Source organism: Psammomys obesus, unplaced genomic scaffold (genome assembly GCF_907164565.1).
Source record: "Psammomys obesus unplaced genomic scaffold, mPsaObe1.curated_primary_1811, whole genome shotgun sequence".
NCBI lineage: Eukaryota > Metazoa > Chordata > Mammalia > Rodentia > Muridae > Psammomys > Psammomys obesus.
Window position 1 is genome coordinate 2,076,233 of NW_026592368.1, and position 22,063 is coordinate 2,098,295.

Sequence of the window (22,063 nt, forward strand, 5' to 3'; positions counted from 1 at the left end):
GGGGGGGGGGGGGGGGGGGGGGGGGGGGGGGGGGGGGGGGGGGGGGTAGGGCGGTGTTGATCTATAAGAAATGTTCTCCTGGGTGCTCAGCGAAAGGGAAGTGGGGGGGGTGGGGTGGGAACTGGGGCATTCTGGGAAGAACGCTTCATCACAGCATCCGGGAGGAGACCCTGACTCACTAGAGCCATGCTGACCACAGGGCAACAAAGAGGAGCCTCACTCACCTGGCATGGTCGTGCTCCCATAGTTCTCCGTGCTCTCTTCACACAAGCCATCCTGGGGGGCCGCGGCCAGCTGCTGCCACTCTCCCCGGGTCAGTGATCCAGCCTTGGCCTTGAAAGTCGGGGTGCCCTGGAGGTGTGCAAGACCTCAGTTAGTGCTCGCTGTCCCTGCTGAGAGCAAGTAGCTGGTGAGACGAGTGACAGAGTAACAGCGTTCCATGTCACCTCGACTGGACTCAGGAACCCCTGAAACGCGGCTTCGGGACTAGCCTGAGCTAGCCAGCATTTCCTGGCAGCTTTGACTGGGCTGCATGGGCGGAAGGGAGACAAGGGGAGTGCCAGCGTCCACGTCCTCCTCGCTGCTAACTGGGAAACAAGGGGACGAGCCCCACCCCTGCTGCACCTTCCTGGCCCTAGACTGTGGCTTCTGTTCAACCCTGACGCCCCCAAATACGCCCTTCCCTCTCGGAGCCCTTGACACGGCGGCGGGAAGACTCATTCGCCTGAGGTCTCGGGGTTTGGGGGGGGGAGTCCTCACCTGCGGGGAGGCCGGGTGCAGGGTGCGCGCCCAGGCCGCCGCCTCCTCCCCGCTCTCGGGGCGCCGGTGGCGCACGGGGTCCCGCAGGCGGCGAGAGAGGATTCTGAGGAACTGTTCGAGGACCAGCAGATCCAGCATCTGCTCCTTGGAGCGCCGATCGGGCCGCAGCCAGCGGCTGCACAGCTCCCGCTGGCGGCTCACCTCCTCAGGAGCCGGACATGACCCCGCAGCTCAGCCGCCGGAAGCGCCTCCGGGAGGTGTCGGGGTCCCACCAGTCCCCGGGGTCCTTCTCTTCCTCCTCCGCTCCTGCTTTCAACGCCAGCACCACCGCGCAAGCCGCCACCATCGCAGCTTCCGGGGCCCCGAGACCCCGATGAGATTCCCGGAAAGCGGGGCGCGCGGCCACCTTATCCCCCCCCACAAAACGCCACTACCACAGTTCACGACCCCGGGCAGCGCTCCAGCGGTAGAAAAACAAACCAGGCCGGAAGTGCGTCATCAACCCAAGCCGACTATGAGAGGAGAGATAGAGAGGCTGCGCCCGTCTTGGGTCTCTCCATGAGCCCTGGAGGACTAAGTGGCACCTCCACCTCCCAGCGTTTATGATGCTGGAAACAACTCGCAGGAGATTCTGGGATTTGTAGGCGACTCAGCATCCACGGTACAGCCAGCAGACAGGGAGGGACGCAGACTAGAGACTAGGAGCAATCCCATGATGCATCGCGCCCCCTTGACGCCATTTTTGTAGTTCTTACAATTCCAGACGTCCTTGCTCTGAAACCACATCTGTAGTTCTCGCGCCGGCTGGTCTTTGCCGCGAAGCATCTTTGGACCTTTGGGACTTACGTGACCAGCAAGAGCTCCGAAGTTAGAAACGAAGGGATGAACGTCCGTCTGTGAGTAGAGGGTTTGTGTTTACAGCCACCTGGCGGAGGCCAGAGAGATGGCAGGGCGATCTCAGTGCCTCCGAGCCCGCAATTCTCTGCTCTCTGCGGGGCGGATCTGGAAGCGAAGCCGTAAGGGGCGGGACTTCCGCTAGAGTCGTGCTGCAACCCGGAACGGTTTTCCCAGGTCAGCAATCTTCTTATCCCAAGCAGTTATGAATTCATAGTCCTGCTCACACGTGGCGGGGAGAGGAAGGGGAGTAGGAGGGATTTGGGGGTTCCCCGCCTCCCTCCTCTGTCCACTCCTGGACTTCCATCCATACGCCTGGAGTCCCTGAGCGGCTCGTGCGTGGGGCAGAACCGCAGGCAGGGGGATGGCGGGATGAGGAGACGCACAGTCCTCAGCTCCCTCCAGGCCTGCGTGCTTCCTGGGGGAGATGGGTGCACCCCGCCCGGGGTGAGGCTGTGCACGACTTTGTATTGGTTGTTCGGCGCCCTCTGCTGGCCTGGGGGCACGAGCAGGGAGGATCCTATAAATAATTTTTAGGGGCCTGGGGGTTGAGTAGGTAAGGTGCACTGGGCTTAGTTGTTAGGGTGCTGGGGACTCAGTACAGAAGGATCTGGCCACCTCTGCTGTTCTAAAAGTATATACATATGGGCAAAGAAAAAAAGTAAGAGATGGAGGAGGAAGAAGAGGGAAGGAAGGAAAGAGAGAGAGAAGAAAGAAAGAAAAGGAAGGAAGGAAAGAAGGAAAGAAAGAAATCTGTGTGGCTTTGCAGAAAAACAGCCAGCTAATTGAAACTTGGGTAATATTTGGTGTTGATTTGCTGAATTTGAACCAACGTACACAGGTAAATGTGCAGGTATTCTGTAGTCATAAGTAACTGAAGTTTTTCCACATGTTAAATAAATTATTTTCAACCAGAAGGAAGGTGGAGAGCATGGCAAACCAACACATTTTATTTTGAGCCCCTATCAAGTAGGAATGACTTGATGAACTTTTTCAGAGGAAGCTTCTCATATTCGAAAACAAGAGCTATCCCTGGCTTAATGAACTATCTCTAGTCTTCTACAACCTCTCAGTACCCAGGAGATTTTTACTTCCATAAATTCTGGATTGACAGGTTTGATTGCTCACCTCCTGCTTTGCTATGTGAAAATCATGACCCATACCCACTTTCTATAGAGATTAAACCAGAAGAAAATGATGTGGTGACAGTTTCTGAGCCCACCTATTCTATACGGAATGCAGTGTATGCAGTGTCCCATGCCCTCCATAAAACGCTGTTGAGCAAAATTGAAATGGGACCTAAAGAAGACAGAAACATGGACTGGCTTCTTCCATGCCAGGTAAGCCTCACTCATAAGCAAGGGAAGCACCAGGATCTTATATTATTGGAAAGTAATTCACTGTCATCAAACCAGTAAAACATTTTCATCTTATAGTTGCAAGTATAAGTTAAAATGGAAAAAGGTTCTATCAAAGTGTATGTGTATATATCTCACATGATTTGGGTACTGAAAGCACTTATTTGAAGACATTAAATTTGAATGTCTTTCAACAAATGTTTTCCTAGTGTGAGATGAAGTTCTGTAAGATACAATTGAACATACTGTAAAAATATATCAAGTCAAGAACCAAATTTTTTTTTCATTTCAAGGAATATGTCCAATGCCATAAGATATATACTAGGGCATCATATCCAAGCAACCATTTCACCTAAAATACAATCTGTATTTATGACAAAAGACCATAAAAAGATCCTTTTGTGGACAATAAATAGCCTGTCCTCGAGTCAGCAGTAACAGAAAAGTAATTGCTTTCGCAGATGATTTAGTATTAATAAGGTAAGATGAATGTGAAATGAAAATCATGGTCCCATTAATAAATTTTAGAACATAGACAGTGCTCATGAGCCTGGGCCATATCTCAATGTGTTAGTGATGAGTGTAATGTGTGGGTTTTAAACCCACAAGGTATAATATAGGACTCACTTACACTTATAAGACTTGGAGATTAACTTCAAATAGGATATCAAGATGATTGTTGAACAAGTCAATTGAACTTTTCATTCAGTCGATAGGTAAATAAAAGATAAAATGTGAATGTTTGTATACTATATAATTTAGTATTATGGGAATCAGTAATATTTCACATTAATATTAACATAGTCTGTAATCATGGCTTCCAGTCATAATGTATTAGGTAAGTGAGTATGTCTCTTGTACGGATAACTGGGTACCTGTATAGAAGTTCTTTATAACATGAGTTATTAATTAATTAACACAATATTAGGTTGTGTTATTAATTTTCAGAAGTTGATTTTTTTGTAATCAAGACAATACTGCTGGTGTCTTAACAAAAATATGGAAGTGTTTCTTCCTTTTCCCTTATGTGGAATACTTTGAGGAGTATTGTAGTGAGTTATTTGCGACTCTTGTAGAATTCATGCTGAATCTCTAGACCTAGCCTTTTCTCTTTTTTTTTTTTTTTTTGAGATTTTTAAATTACCATTTCTATCTTGGTTGTTATGTTTCTGTTTTAATTTATTTCATCTTGATTTAATGTTGTTAGATTTTATACATCTAGAAGTCTACCCATTTATTTTTTTGTATTTAAATGCTTAGTTGAATGAAGACTTTTAAAATATGAACCAATGATTCGCTGCTTTCCTCAGTGCATGTTGTAGTGTCTGTTAGATCAGGATTGATGCAGTTGACATGGAATTAAAAGAGCAGACAGGCATTTCCAAAAGCAGGATTTTTCTCTCAGACAGAACACTGTTATGGTAGTCTATTGAGAGGGCAAGTGGAGATTCTGTGCTGTAGTACTGGAGGATGGAGGTCTTAAGTAGCTTGGGGAGAAGGACACACCATGGGGGTTCAGTGTATAAATTTCTGGCCTTAGTTCTGCCTGTCTGTAGGTGTGTGGGTTTATTTCTGGGTATCTGATTCAATTCCATTGATCCACAAGTCTTTTTCTCTGCCAGTACTATGCCGTTATTATTACTCTTGCTCTATAGTATAGCTTTAGATCAGGGATGGAGATAACTTCAGCAGTTCTTTATCATACTGGGTTGTTTTAACTATTCTGTTTTTTTTTTTAATATGATGTTGAGAATTGTTCTTTCAAGGTCTGTAAGGAATAGTGTTGATATTTTGATGGGAATTGCATTAATCTCTAGATTTCTTTTGGTAGGATGACCATTTTTGCTGTTATTCTTACTGATCCATAAGCATGGAAAATTTCTCCATCTTCTCATATCTTCTTCAATTTCTTTCTTCAGAGACTTGAAGTTTTTTTTTCATACGATCTTTCCCTTTCTTGGTAAGAGTTAAACCAATGTACTTTATATTATTTGTGAATATTGGAAGGTTGTTGTTGCCCCAATTTCTTTCTCAGCTCACTTGTCTTTTGTATACGGGAAGACTTCAGAATTGTTTGAGTTAATTTTATATCCAGCAATTTCGCTGAAGGTGTTTATCAGATATAGGAGAGCTCTGGTAGAATTTGTGGGTCTATTCATGTATACTATCATATCATCTGTGAATAGTGATACTTTGAATTCTTCCTTTCTGATTTGTATCCCCTTGATCTCCTTTAGTTGTCTTACTGCTCTAGCGTGGACATGATGGATGATATGTTTAATGTGTTCTTGGATTTGGTTTGCAAGTATTTTATTGAGTATTTTTGCATGTTCATAAAAGAGATGGGTCTGAAGTTCTCTTTTTTTTGTTGTTGTTGGGTCTTTGTGGGTTTTAGATATCAAGGTGACTGTAGCTTGCTAGAATGAGTTTGGTAATGTTCCTTTTGTATCTATTTTGTGGAATAGTTTGAAGAGAATTGGAGTTAGGTCTTTGAAGGTTTGGTAGAATTCTGAGCTGAAACCATCTGGCCCTGGGCTTTCTTATTTGGGAAGGGAGATTTATGATGACTGATTCTATTTCCTTGGGAGATATAGTAATATTCAATCTATTTATCTGATCTTGATTTAATTTTGGAAGATGGAATCTATCAAGAAAATTGTCCATTTCATTTAGATTTTCATATTTTATGCCATATAGGCTTTTGTAGTAAGACCTAATGATTGTTTGCATTTCCTCAGTGTCTGTTGTTAGGTCTCCCCTTTCAATTCTGATTTTTCATTTCTGATTTCCACTATGACCAAATTGCTTATACCTAATATTGCACAACATAAGTCAATAAATATAAAAACCACATAAATGATGAATGATGTATAAACAAAAATCACATGAACATCTTAATAGCTTCAACAACAAAAAAAATCTTTGAAAAAATCCAAAAGCCTTTATCATAAAAGTTTCAATAGTTGTAAGGCTATTGGCAACACCTCTCAACACAATAAAGCTATAGGTGAGAAACCTGCATCCAAAATCATCACTAATGGAGAAAAGGTTTAGGCTAGTTTACTTAGGTCAGAAGCTTTTCATCTATGTTCACCACTCCCACTCCTTTTCAATATTGTGCTCAAAGTGTTAGTTTAGGCAATAAAGAAAAATAAGTAAAGGAATATACTATCATATTCAAGCTATCATGTTTTAGGTGTTGTTTAATATTTACTATTTATATACCTTCTGGTAAAGCTTGCTGTTAATCCTAAACAGCTGTATACCCAAATCACCACACACAGACTGGGCTTATTTAGTTAACCTAGAACACAATGCTGGGAAATAATTACTGCATCCTAAACCTCCAAACCCTCATAGTTTCCTAACATTTAGATTCCCCACATTATACTTGCTTTTTGTGAAATATTATATCCAGTCCATCTTCACGTAGTTCCAAGATCTCTCTCTCCTGCTTCTTTCTCCTAGCTTTCCTCTCACACCTCTCTTCCCTCTCATTTGCTGCCCTCTGGCTCCTTGTCCTGACCCGAGGGACTTCAACGGGGTTCGTAAAGAAATGAGGGTGGAAGGAATGGGGGAGGGGAGGAACAAGAGACACAGGAATGAGGCCAAATCTGTTTGTCTGATCAAAGCCTCATTTATTAGAAATTTTTACCCAACTTATATAGGGAGAAGACAGAAGAGGGGGAAGGCTAAATTACTGCTGCAGGGTGTAGGATGCGTGCTTTCATGGCTTAAATATTGCACCTGCAAGGTACCACAAGGATGTTTTCTTAAGATAGCTCACGGATGCTCTAAAACTAACAGACAGATGTCCTCACAATCTATCACCCATGATTTATGGTCTTAGGTAACTCTTTCACTAAATAGCTTTAGGTCTCCACTAAATGACCTTTGCTCACTACTTGGCTTTGGCTTCAGTAAACAGCTTTGTCTCCACTAGATAGCTTTGGCTCATTAATTGACTTTGTCTTCAGTAAATAGCCTTGGCTCCTGTCACTTTATCTGAGCAGAGGTCCTATGTTATCTCTATTCATGGTCCTTAGGTGGAATATCAGTCTCAAAAAACACCTCTAGGCCCAGGTTTTTTGGCTTTGTTGGTCTCTTTGTGGAGATCCTGTCCCTTTCAGGTCTTTCTATCTATCTCATCTTCCATAATGATTCCTGCCCTCTGCCCAAAGTTTTGGTATGAGTCTCAGGATCTCTGTCAAAACCCTTGTGGGTAGAGTCTTTCAGAGGACTCCTGTGGAAGGCTCCTGTTCTTTTCCTTGTCTTCTCCCACTTTCAATGTCTATCCTGTTTTCCCTTCTGAGTGTGGTTTCAGCCTCTTCCCTAGGGTCCTCCTTGTTGTTTAGCTACTTTAGTATATTTTCCTATATTATATGTGTAACATCCACTTATAAGTGAATATATATATATATATATATATATATATATATATATATATATATATAAAACCATGTGTGTCTTTCTGCTTCTCGGTTGCCACACTCAGGATGATCTTTTCTAGTTTCTGCCATTTGCCTGAAAATTTCATGATTTCTTTGTTTTTTTAATTGCTGAGTAATATTCCATCATGTAAATGCACCACACTTTCTGTATCCATTCTTTACTTCAGGGACATCTAGATTGTTTCCAGATTCTGGATATGATAAATAAATCTGTTATGAACATAGTAAGGCAAATGTCCTTGTTGAATGGTGGGGCATCGTTTGGATATATGCCCAGGAGTAAAATTGCTACCCTAACAAAAGTAATCTACAGATTCAATGCAATTCCCATCAAAATGCCAACACAATTCTTTATAGATCTTGAAAGGACTATTCTCAACTTCATATGGAAAAAGAAACAAAGAAAAACAGAACTGCTAAAACAATCCTGTGTAACAATAGATTGTTTGGAGGTATTTCTATCCCAGATCTCAAGCTGTACTACAGAACAAAAATAATAAGAAGTCCATGGTACTGGCATAGAAGCTGACTGGTAGATCAATGGAATTGAATAGAAGACCCAGTAATAAATCCCCACAACTATTGATACTTGATTTTTGACCAAAAAGTCAAAACCATACAATGGAAAAAAGAACAGCATGTTCAAAAAATGGTATTGGACTATTTGGATGTCTACATGTAGAAAAATGCAAATAGTTCCGTATTTATCACCCTGCACAAAACTAAAGTCCAAGCGGATCACAGACCTTAAAATAAAACCAGACACACTAACAAAAGGTAGAAGTAAAAGTGGGGAAGAGCCTTGAACTCATTGGCACAGGAGACAATGTCTTGAGAAGACATTGAATTTGATAGGTCGGAGGGGAGTTTTGGAATAGTTGGAGGAAGTAAAATATGGTAATTTTATTATAATCTCAAAATTGAACTAAATATTAGCTCATTAAATTCATGATTTTTAAGTGAATTACTATTCAGTACTTTAAAAAATTAAAATATTCAGGTAAATGGACCTACAAAAAATGTTGTCTTTGTAATCCAGACACAGAGTGGTAAAACTTCGCATATTCCATCTCTCTTTAAAGTTTATAGCTTCAAATTTGAGTAGATATGTATTCAGGAGTGAGTCCATATCCTGCAGTAACTGCAAAAACCAGAAATGTAAAAAGGAACAATTTCTACAGTGAGAAGGTAATTGTTGTGTGAGCAATAGGATGTAGAAGTTTATAAGCGATTTGAAAGAGGAAATATACATGGTTAAGCAAATGTCCTTCTTGTATGGTTGAGCACCTTTTAGATATATGCCCAGAAGTGGAATAAATGGGTCTTGAGGTAGGGTCATTTTCTATTTTTTGAAAAAGTGATAGATTGATTTCCAAAGTGGTTGTACAAGTTTGCACTCTCCAGCAAAAATGAGAAGGGTTTTCCTTTTTCCACATCCTCTCCAGTGTGTGTTGTCACTTGAATTTTTGATCTTCGCCGTTCAAATGGGTGTAAGCTGGAATCTTAAGAGTTGTTCTGATTTGCATTTCCCTGATGACAAAGGATGTTGAGTATTTCTTTAAGTGTTTCTCCATCATTTAATATTTATTTGTAATTGCCAGAATATGGAAACAACACAGATGTCCTTCAATGGAAGAAAGGATAAAGAAATTGTTTTGCATTTACACATGGAATACTACTCAGATATTTAAAACAACACAAGAAAAATCACTAAAGGAGGAAAGAAAAAGTGAAAGAAAGGAAGGAAGGAGGGAAGGAATTCAAATATTCATCTCTAAGACCTTTTCTGTTATCAATAGACTTTCATAACCTTAGCAATTTATACACCTTGGTTGATGTTAGTAAGTTCTTTTTTTCTCAAAAAGAAATTGTATTGTAGTACAATATGAAGAATGCTATGGCAGATCTATTTTTCTTTTTTTAAATTACAATTTATTCACTTTATATCTTGTCTGTAGCCTCCTTCCTTGTCTCCTCCCAGTCCCATTTTCCCTCTTCTCCCCCTATGCCCCTTACCTAGTCTCTAATAGGGGAGGATCTCCTCCTCGTCTATTTGACTAAAGCCTATCAGGGCTGGGTACCTCATCTTGCTCTGAGGGATGCCAGGGCTGCACCACTCCACCCAGGGGGAGATGACCACAGAACCAGCCACTGATTCCATATCAGATATAGCCCTTGCTCCCCTTACTGCGGAACTTATTTGGAAACTGAGCAGCCTATCTAGGGGATAGGTTGTCGCCATGCAGGGCCCTTGGCTGGATTATCAGTCTCTGCAGATGCCCTGGACTCAGGTTTATTTGCTCTGTTGGTCTCCTTGTGGAGTCCCTGTCTCCTTCTAGTCTTTCTATCTCCCTCTTCTTCCATAAGGTTTCCTGCACTCTACAAAATTGTGGCTATGATTCTAGGCATCTGTTCAATACCCTGATGGGTAGAGTCTTTCAGAGGCCCGCTGTGGCAGGCTCCTGTCTTGTTCCTTATCTTCTCCTACTTCCAATGTCTATCCAGTTTTCCCTTCTGAGTGAAGTTTCAGCCTCTTTCCTAGCTTCTTTAGGGCTATAGATTTTAATTTGTTTATCCTATATTATATAGCTAATAATCACTTATAAGTGAGTGTATATTATGTATGTCTTTCTCCTTCAGGGTTGCCTCACTCAGGATGATTTTTTCCAGTTCCCACAATTTTCCTGTAAATTACATGATTTCCTTTTTAATTGCTGAGTAGTATTCAGTTGTATAAATGTACCTCAATTTCTGTCTCCATTCCTTGATCTCATTTAGTTTTCTAATTGCTCTAGCTAGAACTTCCAGTACTACATTGACGAGATATGGAGTGGGTGAAAGATCCCCGGCTGGGTATCTTTCGTCTGAGAGACCCCCTCCCAAGGAACATCGACGCCATTCGGATGCAAACAGCAAGAGGCTTTTATTTTGATACACGGGTACCCGGGGCAGCAGAGTCATTCGGAGGACTTTGCGCGCCCCCTAGGTGGGAAGCTGGGGTTTTTATAGGGTTTTAGAGCAGAAGCGCTGGTACAGAAGCGAGAGGCATGGTTACAGGGGGCTGATTGGTACGTTTACATGAGACCACGGTTTGCGTCAAAGTTTGGCAGAGACACCAAGATTCCAGGAACTGGGTGGTCGAAACAGTCATGATGACCCCCTGACGTGGCCCGCCACCTGTTGTTTTCCTTAGGACCCTTATCTTAACTGGAACAGTCTCACAGATATCCATGAGGGTGATTAACACAAACTGTTTTTAGCTCAACTGGGGCAGCCTGACCGCAGATATCCCAAGTGGATGACACAGCTGGGTTTCTTAGTAATTTTCCAGTTTTTCATTTAGCCTTCAGAGTTTTACAAAACAGTGGTGTCCCACAAAATGGCGTTAGCTATGTTTAACTTAGGGTGAGGCAGGGGTCTTTCAGTGGGCAGCCTTGTTTTATCCTCGATTTTAGTGGCATTACTCCCTATATCATTTGATTTTGGTTGTCACCTTTTTGTATATTACCTTTATTATATTTAGGTGTGGGCCTTGTATCCTTGATCTCTCCGTGATTTTATCATGAAGTGACACTAGGTTTTATCAAAGGATTTCTCTGCATCTAATGAGATGACCATGTGATATTTTTCTTTGTTTAAATGGTGTAACACAGTGATGGAGTTAAGTATGCTGAACCATCCCTGCACCCCTGGGAGGAAGCCTACTTGATCATGGTGAATGGTGTATTTGATGATTTCTTGGACTCGGTTTTCCAGTATCTCATTGAGTATTTTGTTGCATCAATATCCATAAAGAAAATGGGTCTAAAATTTTGTTTTGTTGTTGGGTCTTTGTGCGGTTTAGGTATCAGTGTGACTGTGGCTTCACAGAATGAGTGTTTTCACTCTTCCTTTGTGTGTGTGTGTGTAATTCATTTCAGAAGTATTGATATGAGATGAGCTCTTTGAAAATCTAGTAGAATTTCACGATAAAACCATCTGGCTCTAGGTTTTTTGTTTTCTTTTTTTCTTGGTTGAAAGACTTCTGATGACTGATTCTATTTTCTTTGGGATGATAAGACTGTTTGACTTGCTTCCCTGATAACTTTGATAAGTGACATTTATCAGAAAAAAATGTCAATTTCCTTCAGATTTTTCAATTTTGTTGAATATAGTCTTTTGAAATAAGACCTAACAATTATTTGGATTTCCAGGGTCTATTGTTATATCCCCCTTTTCATTTCTGATTTTGGTTATTTGGATACTGTCTGTCTATCTTTTTCTTATGGCTAGAAGTTTGTCTATCTTGTTGATTTTTCTCAAAAAACAAAATAAAAAACAAACAGCTCTTAGTTACAATGATTCTTTGTATTGTTGCCTTTGTTTCTACATCATTGGTTTTAGCATTGAAAAATAGCTGCATTTTACTTAACCCCAGCATGAAAACACAGAACAAATATCTCTCTTCATTTTTTAAAATCTCTCAATTCTTAATATTCTTGGCACCCCTTCACCTGTGGGAAAGTTTGTTTACTCCCTGCAGGTTGAATAATGGACTGTACAGCTATCTCTCTTGATTCCAAAAGGAAGAGGGAAAGTGCCTACTGTGTGCTGGAAGACAAAAGGTAGGCTAGGGGATGACGGGCACAAATAATGATGAAATACAAATCTCTGCAGATATGGAAAAAGTCTGAAATGGAAGCCTGGGCCAGGAATCACTGTACTTTTTCATTTCAGTACATTGTAACCCTAAGGGAGGTGCTCATGTCCCTCAAAACTCACTGTCCAATCAGAACCCTCCTTCCCTTCAGTCAAAGGAAGAGTCAGGTTCTTCCTACCACCTTGCTGCAGTTCTGTAGCTGAGAAGAGGTTAGGGTTGGTGTGATGTGGTCTGAGCACAGCTGCTGTGTGCTGTGACGGGATTTCAGGCCAGGTCCAAAGTAGCAATATGGTGAGTGTGCAGTTGCTTCCCCCAACCTGGTGGAGGAAGTGACTAAACAGCAGGACCTGCTGTGGTGGGTCCTTCCTAGGGCTGGGTGGGAACCTACAGCCAGAAACAGCTACAAAGAAATACCTTGTCATAGTCATGACTACAGCAGGGGCATCTGGCAGAGCCATTTCCTGTCACCTCCCTCAATCCTAATCTCCTCAGGAGGACGGAGTGGACAGGGTCGAGCTGGTCACCGTCTGGGGTGGATGTGTGTGTAAACGAACCAGGTCACGGGGTCGTGCCTGGGGAGGGTCAGGCAGGAGTCTTTGGGGAAAAATAATGAAATGAAATAAAAATAAAAATAAAAAAAGAACAGGACAAAAATGGGGAAAGCAATGTAATATACTTTAATTTAAAATGTATAAAAATACATTTTAAATTAAAATGTGGCTAGGGAGATAGTTTAGCAGTTAAGAACAATGGATATTGGTACAGAAGATACAGTTTCCGTCTCCAGAAACCACATGGTAGCTAACCATTTGCTCTAATTCCAGTTATGGCATCTCCTGCAATCTTCTAGCTTCTGTTGTTACTGAACATAGACACATGGAGGCAAACAGCCATGCATATGAAATAAAAATAAAGCTTAAAATTATAGTAATCTCTACAGAGGTATCACAGCAGTGAGACAGACAGCAGCCAGGGCTACTTAAAATGAACTCTTTCTGCTCCTGTAGAAAGTAGCTGCAGCATTCCTCTGAATCAACCATCTCATAGGCAAAAACAGGCTCATTGTGAAGTTAGACTAGCTCAACAAAGCTGTTCCTCTAAGAATAGTGTCCATGGTGCTGATAGGTGATTTCCTTGACATTTGCTGAATTTGTATTCTCTTATCTTTGTATGTATGAGAAAATGGCCTTGATACTTATATCTGTGAAATCATACAACATGATTGAAAGTACAGGCTGCATGCAAATGATTTTTAGTGTTCCTTATTTTCATCTAAGACCTTGTGGTACAAGATGAACATTACAGAGGCATTTCTGTTCATTACTTTTATAATTTACATATGTTTCTGCATGACTTTGAGCTAAGAGCATTTAAATATCTCTACTTATACACTATTACCATGTTAAGAAAAGGATTTAACTTAGCATGCTTTAAAGTAGGCAAACCTATATTTGAACTTATCCAGATTCCCCAAGTAAAACCCCAAAGCTTCCTTTATTGAAGAAAATCATGCTTTGGAAAAGACTCCCATGATCTCCTTTCCTGCGACAGGAAAAAAAAAAATCTTTCTCAGCTCTTCTGTTTTCTCTTCTGTTATGATGGCTATTCTAGGCAGCCAAATTGACTATATGTCTGGAATTAACTAAAACCCAAACTGTTGGGAAAGTGGAAAAACCCTTTCTTCAATCTAGATTTTTAATGTGATAAAATCCACCTTTAATCTTGGCCACAGTCTCTGATGGTAACACATGATATTGGAGATGGTAGCTCTTTCTCTTTGTCTGCTGGCCCTACCTCTGGCTGGCAAGCTAATTTTATTAAAACTGGCATTAAAGCCTACTTCTTAAGAAGTCTGGTATATACTGAAGACCAGCTGAGACATCCAGCCACACTGGCTGAACCATTACTGGCTTTTTGATTTGTTTTGTTTTTAAGTAAAATCCAAAACATTTGATGTCACCAATAAAGATGCTGGAGTCAGATGCCTGGGTGAAAATTTACTAGCTCAGAAAGGCATAGAAATCACCCAGCCTATCTTCCTACACACCCTTGGCCTCTTGACCTATTGTTGAGTTTATTTAAGCCTGTTTTAATAGAACTTTCATGGATTAAAGGTGTGGGCTTGCGCTGAGCCATACCACAACTAGAGACAGATTTTTTCAGGACAACATCTCAGGGTTCACAGTATAATCAAATAATCCTTCAGCATGGATTCTTCAACTTTCCATTGATAGACAGTCATTGTTGGAATAGTTGGAACACAGCGTGGGAGCCATTCTAATAAACCCACTTTCTACATATGTGCATTCATTCTATCAGTTCTGTTCATCTAGGGAATCTTTACTAATATAGATGTTTTGTTTTATTTTGTTTTTGTTTTGTTTACCTTCCCATTTGGGAAGATGTGGCTGCTAAAAACAGTGTTCCACAGAGTTTGTCATCTGTTAACTGCCTTTCTCCCAAGGTTTTCACAGGTACCCAGTGAAATGTAGGTGCAATTATCTGAACCATGCATGAAGCCACAAAACAAAAATCTTGTTTCTTGAAATTTTTCTAATAGGGAGATCCTCCTCTCCTTTCATCTGACCCTAGCCTATCAGGTCTCATCAGGACTGGCTGCATTGTTTTCCTCTGTAGCCTGGTCAGGCTGCTCGCCCCTTAGGGGTAGGTGATCAAAGAGCCAGCCACTGAGTTCATGTCAGAGAGAGACCCTGTTCGCCTTACTAGGAAACCCACTTGTATACTTAGTTGTCATGGGCTAAATCTGTGCAGGGGTTCTAAGTTATCTCCATGCATGGTCCTTGGTTGGAGTATCAGTCTCAAAAAAGACATAGAGGGGCATGGATGGAAATGAGGGAGCATGGGTGAGATTGGGAGGGAATGAGGAAGGGAGCTACAGCTGGGATACAAAGTGAATAAACTTTAATTAATATAAAAATAAAATTAAAAGAAAATCGTAATATTGAGAAATGAGATGTATAAGGAACACACAGTCCCAATCAAAATTCTGTTAGTAGCTTTTATACTTTTTGCCAAGAGTGCATTTTTGCATTTATTACAAAATACAATGCATATTGTTCTTTCAGAAGACTATATAACTCCTGTGAGAGTCATTTATAAAATCTAACAAACTCCTCTGAAATACTTGTAAATAACTATAAATAACTTGTAAATAACTTGACATTCCTCCAAAGATGAATATGATTTAGCCTAAGTTAAGAATCCTGCAATCATTTTGTCAGTATTGTTTGATTGTACTAAATATGTTCTCTAGACATGTTAATCATCTCACAGGAATGGGCTTCTTGGAGTATGTGATTCCTACCTTTTATATTTTATATTATAGACATATATGCATATTACTGCTAAAGCATTTAAACACCATGCTAATTTAATAGAGAAGTCAGCTTAATTTGTATTTTGTTCTTTAATTATAAAATGTATGAATAATTAAAAAAAATTCTCCTTACTTGTTAATATTCTAGGACCCCTTCCATTTGTGGAACGGATGGGTAACTCCACTGCAGTTGAGTAATGGGCTGTGGAAGGCTGATCCACCAGGAGGAAGAAGCAGAACTGCCTACTGAGTGCTGTGGGAGAGCTCAGGCATGCCCTGAGTTCTTGAGGTGGGGAGCCTAGGGCCCCTTCCCACAGAGGGGAGCAGCAAGTGGCTGAGCAGCCAGAGTGGGAGGGCTGGGCGGTCCCGAGGCTGGGTGTGCAGGCAGACTTAGGCTACGGGAAGATAGGCACTAGCACTGCTGAAATGCGAACCTCTGCAGATCCGGAGAAGGCATGGTCCTGGCCTGGAAGCCAGGGTCAGGGATTAAAGGGCTGTGTCCCTTCCGCACACTCTAACCTAAGGGAGATACCCTAACCCTAAGGGAGGGGCTCCTGTCACTCAAGACTCTCTGTCAAATCAGGGCCTCTGGCCCGACCTGCCAGTCAAGAACGGGGGCGTGTCCTTCCGGATGCCTTTCTGCTGGTTCAGGTCCCACTGCTGAACAGGCTCTCATGGTTCCAGGTGAAACACGCGAGCAACCTCCGCTGTTGCTTGGGTGCTTGAGGGGAACTTAGGCAAGCTACAAAGTCGCAACATGGTGAGTTCAGGGAGGAGAAGGCAGCTGAGCGGTGGGAGCTGGTATGCGGGGTCTCTTCTGGGAATATCTGGTTGGTGGCCACTGGGGAGGGACCTTGTGGTCCTGGGCTCTCGCTGTACCTAGCAGTGGCATCTGAGTCACTTTAGTGCGGAGACTGCATCCGCCCAGAGCATTTGCAGCAGAGGTGTGCAGAATCATCCTTGTGGGGGGATGCCAAACTCGGAGTACTTTAGTTTGTCTTCGGTGTTCCAGTTTCTCTTGCGTCTTCTACAAGTTCTGCTCTTAGCATTTAACCTTTAGGTGTGAGATCCATTTGGAGGTAGTTTTGTGGGGGTTGTAAATGGCATCTCATGTGTTGGGTAGCACTCCAGTATTAAGCTGTAATGAGGAAGAGTAGAATTGATGATGTAAAGGATTTCCAATGCTTGGGAAATAGTAGGTGACACTAAATAGAATTTAGCCGAGGGAGGACTGCCTCTAAATCACCCCACAGGTAAATAGTATGCTAACCAGGCCTTTTGGAGATTAGCATGCTAGCATACACATGTTGGCCGGGCCTGTCCAGAAATTTTGGCTCCAACCCTAGCAAATGAGAGAGAGACAACTGTGATTTACAACCACCTACTAGGCAGATCCTCATATCAAAGAACAGGGCTCTACCAAGGTGCTCAAGGCGGTCTTATAGGGTCACTACCAACATTACAGCCTGTGGTGACATAAAGGTGTTAAAGTATCTTTTATTCCCCTGATGTAATTGTCCTTCAGGAGCCTAGTGCCTTCATCTGCTAACCTAGGCCTAGTGTAGCAAGCTTCTAGCCTCCATACAATCTAATCTAGGCCTAGAATGATTTCATCCTCTGAGACTTAGTGCTGAATAAGCTCACCCTTTCTAGTTCTTTCTGAACTCTTGCTGGCCTGTTCAACTCAGTTGTTCTGGCTCATATTCCCCTCCAAGGTGACTGAATCAATCTAGCTTTTCATAGTTTATGACTGAATTGCTCCGCTTGGCCTCATACTGACTTTGGCAATATGTTATGATCTTCTGGATGCTTCTCATTCTCTGGCTTTGTCTGTCTTCACCTGTGTCTAGTTTCTCTCTTCAACTTGTATCTGTAAAAGGCTCCCAGTAAAACTTTTTCTGAATTCTGAAAACTCAACTTGACTGCATTCCCTCTCAACTCATTGACTCAGCTGAACAGCCTGAGCAGAAATGTCTAGAACTCAAACATCTGCGTCTCTCTGTTTCCTGAGGGCTAGGATTAAAGGTGTGTACCACCACACCCAGACCTAAGTTTTTCTTTTCCTGAAGCTTGCTCTATACCTGGCTGGTTTTGACCACAAAGACTGCTTATCTCTTTCTCCTGGGTTTAAAGGTGTGTCTGTATTCCAACCAGATCATATAGACCTAGAAAGCCTTTGGATGTGATTTCTTGCCAGAGCAGCCATGTTCTGAATTAAAATTCATTTACTTAAAGGTCCAGTTTTCTTTTTGAGAAAGAATAGTTTTTTCCACAGGGGCAAGTCTATACTAGTTGACAACACTTTGAAAAGGAAAAACAAAACAAAACTTGTATTCATGGCTGACCTGAATAATGAAGGCATTCCATGAAGCCTATGAATAAGGGGAATGGCATAGTTCTTTCTCAAATCCATTAATATTCTTGGCATAGCCAGTAAAAGACTGAGGCCTAGGCCTTGAGAGCTTTCACTAAGTTATCCATGTATGGAGAATAAAATAGAGTTCCTTCTCAAAAGCCAGGAACATATTTGGGAGTGTAATACTGTCCATTGCAGATACAGTGAAAGGATTTACGTGTGGAGCATGGTTTCTGCCTTCTGTTCAGAACAGGAAGAACAATTTATTATGTACAATTGCTGGGTGAAACAGGGTAGGCAGTAGCTAAATCAAAGAATAAAGTTTAAGGCAGTCAGCTGCAGGAGTCACCCTATGAAGGAGGACATGATTCCCACAGGGTTGGTTATTTTTCAATTTCTAGCATGTATTAACTATTTCATGTGAGTGAAACCAGATTGGTGAGTGTTCAGTTAGATGGAGCTAGTGAATATTGAATTGCCAAGTAGGTCTATCCTATGCATTCATTTATAGTCTTCCTAGACAGGGCTATGGCTGCTCAGAAATTTGAGACTCAGCTATTTGCAGTAGCTTTATATGTCAGGTTACCAATCAGCAGCTAACACTGCAGGTAGAATCAAGGTCAAACAGTGTCTGATTAATGTCATTAGCTCTACCAGAGCAGGGCTTGCATTTGTTCAAAGTCAGTATACCTATGTATTTTTTCAATTATATTTATCTTTCTAAAAATGTCAATTGTTGGTATTATTTACTAAGTTTTATTTTCTTTATGCATCACTGCTCTGATCTCTTATTTCTTTCTCTTCTCCAACATTTCCCAGACATTAAGAATTTCATTTCTGGGACTGGAGAGATGAAGCACTGGTTAAGAGCACTGTTTCCTCTTCAGAAGGATCCGGATTCAATTCTCAGCACCCACGTGGCAGATCACAACTGTCTGTAATGCCAGTTCCAATGGATCTGACACATTCACACTAATGTACAGAAAATAAAATTAAATATTTTTTTAAGAAGAGTTTATTTCCTATTTCAAAAGGGATTTCTTATTAGTTTCTGTTTAGAGTATTGTCTCCCAAAATTCAGCCTTTCTTCATGCTGTGTATTTAAGACTTTCTTTGAACACCTAATCCTGCCTCTGTGTTTCAGTGTCTTGCCACTCATTTCAGGCTGGACCTTAACCTGGTCAGTGAAAAGAGAACAGTGAATGAGGTTCCTCAAACATCCCTGGCTTTCGTAGGGTGGGCAATTACAAGCAAAGAGGGATCTGTGTATGAATTGGGTTCACTGACCAACTTTGAAGTTGATGTCATTCAAAGCACAGAAAGGGATGGAGAATTAGGATGTTGAGAGCTTTCCTGCTTGGACAGGAAGTGTCAGTTATTCAATTTTAGATGGTTAGGAAAAGTATAAACTAGCAATAGTTGGAGTTCACAGACCAAGTCAATCAAGATTCTGGAAGAGGAACTAAACTCATTTCTAGAAACCAAATTTCTGTAGTTACATTGGTTCAACAAACACAGATCTGGACAAACTGGTGTGGCCAAGCCTAACAGGCCATTTTGGTTATCTGGTCTTTTTCATCTATCATTTACTATCCTGGCCTCTTGGTCTGGCTTTCCCCTGTCCCCTCCTCCCTTTCCTTATAAGGCTCACAGTCATGTACCATCTAGACTCTCCCTGATGTCCCTGCCTCTGGCTATTCTGTCCCTTTTATGTATAATGAACTTTCTACCCTCTCATACCTACAATCATCTATGTCCTTTCCTTTCTATTTCTTTTTTTCATACATTTCCCATTTACCACTCCTCACTTTCAAATTCATGGTTACTTTTTGCTGTAATTGTTGTTACTGTTTGACTTTGGTTTGGCTTCAGGACTTCTCAGCTATGAGGTAGAGATTGTTGCACTGAACATTGACTGTGATGTAGAAGAGGAACTGTCTCCTTGTGTCTTGGAGACTAGAACGTACTAAAATACAGATTTCTTAGAGTAGGGCTCTGTGTGTGCCTAAGGTATGGGCCCAGCTGGGAAGGTCTCAGCTGCCTGAGTCATTTGATCTGATCCCCCAGTAAAGTAGCTGCTAGTGTCCTTAAGCACAGCTGGGTGGTCAAAGGAAATGAGGGACTCTGGGCAGACCTGCCAGTCAGTAGCACCAATGGGAGGTAGCTCATAGTTTCTTTCCAGGATTCTTCTCTGATGCATCTGAAGAGAACTGTGAGGGGTACCACAAAGCATGCAATGCTGAGTATGTGGATCACTCTCCCAAAACCAGGAAGAACAGGTCTGCTAATATCTCAGAGTCTGATATGTTGGTGCTCAGAGGGTCAACTGTCGTTCTGTTGATCTATGTACTGACTTGGGGAACAGTCCTTGATTGCTAATTCTCCCTTGAGTGTGGATTCCATAAGGGTGGTTGGTGGTAGGCTGGTAGAATTCCTCTGTAGCCCTGGCAGTTTAAAGCTGTGATGCTTAAAATATCACTGTCCAGTGTCCATATGCACATTGCTTTTGGTGTGTGGTGGGAAGACAGATTAGAAAACTGATGGTCTGCTCTCTAGAAGTTCTGAACCTTGCATTCCACATTCAGGTTTGTGTGGCAATTTTTATAAATAGTTTTGAAGCTGGTAGAAAGGGGTCGATGTACATTCTTCAGCCATTTTTGTTTGGAAACTTTATCTGCGAAACTTTCAACCACAGTGATGTGATTCAGGAAAATCTAATTTCAGGACACAAAAGGGATTTCTGAGATGCAGAGGTTTTTAAGGTGTGCATGGGGTTGGGTAAGTAGATAAAGCAGTATCCACAACTTGTGGCACAATCCATGTGGAAGTAAGCAAACAGGAAAACACTCAATACATTGGTTAGTGTGTGGCTTTCAGTAGTAGGGCTGGATTTGCCTGAAACCACAAGAAAGCTTTAGGGGCTGTAGAAACATAGCTCACTTTTTGATCAATTTTTTCCACAGAGAGCTCCAGAGCATAGAGCATATGGTCTCTCCTTTTGGAAGGTGATATACAGTAGCTGGTGGGTCAGAATTACACTTCAGAAGTCAGTTTGAGTTGCTTTTGTAAGAATTTTGAAGTCTGTTTATTTAATTTCTATATACAACTAACTATAGGTAACCTTGGTCAAGTACACATTTTTCCTGGCAGAGTTTACTTGGGTATTTTGAGGAAAATATGAATATCTTTTTAGGCTTATGATTTTGGCTTTTTCTCTTCATCTCCCAATTTCGTCACAACTGTTTTACACATTCTTGATAGTTGTAGCTCTGAGATACATTCTGAGGTCACAGCTGCCCATGTGTGTTCTCTTATTTCATAATCCTATTTGGAATTCTGTCTTGTTTTTCATTGCACATAGCTTTGGAATCAGCTTTCCTCTTAGAAATTCATAGAAATTTTCTTTGGATTCTGTTGCATTCATGTTGAAATAGAAAATAGCCAACATCTTAGTTTTTTTTTTTTTTTAAATACATCATTCCATTGGTGTTGTTTAGTATAAAAAGGTAAATGATATCCTACATGACCATTTGTTTAGCAAACTGTAGTTAGGATATAAAATTGAAAGAAGACTTCAAAATAGAGTTTACTGACACAAAATTCATTATTATGGTCATGAAAGCTATCCCACCAAGTATAATTTGAGAAGACAAAGTGAAAATAAAAATGGTCCAGAATTGAACAATAAATTTGAATGTGATATGGGATCGTGTATTAGCATACAAAATAATCTCTTGATAGAAGCATTTGGGATTTCCCACAAATATGAACTAAAATTAGGTAACATTAAGTTGTGTTGTTATAGTTCATGTAAAACTGCAAGTATTTAGTGTATGTAATCTGATGCATTTGCAGATAATACCCACACCCTCTCATTACCAAAAACAACAAAATAAACCATGTTTTCACACATTCTCATTGTATCCATGTTTATGTGTGCCTACATTGCATGGCGCTCTCATAAAATGACAGAATTGCTGTGGATCCCAACAGTCTTCTCAGTAATTTTTCATGTACTTTGTATTAGTTTTAAGGAAGTATCTGAATTCTCATGATTATTGCATTTATATTGTGGTGGCACAACTTTTAAAATAAACTAATTCCTTATTTTTTGAAGTCACACTTGATGCCTCAGAAGGACAGTATGATAAATGAATGAAAACAATATCAATGGTTAAAGGATTACACACTTATAAAAGACTTTCACAGTCAGTGCTGTATTATTGGTCATGAAACAGTGTATAATTACAGCATAAGCAGTGTCAAATC

At 41.1% G+C, this 22,063-nt stretch overlaps 1 protein-coding gene and 1 pseudogene across 1 annotated transcript in view; one reads left to right on the forward strand and one right to left on the reverse strand.

The window, feature by feature from the left end:
• The window catches only part of LOC129681240 (zinc finger protein 394-like), a 3,018-nt pseudogene extending 1,216 nt beyond the window's left edge, over positions 1 to 1,802 (reverse strand).
• LOC129681233 (zinc finger protein 431-like) overlaps positions 1,558 to 22,063 on the forward strand; it is a 37,226-nt gene continuing 16,720 nt past the window's right edge. Inside the window, exons 1-2 of the mRNA XM_055613138.1 lie at positions 1,558 to 1,655; positions 2,830 to 2,993. Coding sequence (XP_055469113.1) covers positions 2,946 to 2,993 — 48 coding nt within the window. The 5' untranslated portion in view covers positions 1,558 to 1,655; positions 2,830 to 2,945. The remainder of the gene's footprint in view (positions 1,656 to 2,829; positions 2,994 to 22,063) is intronic.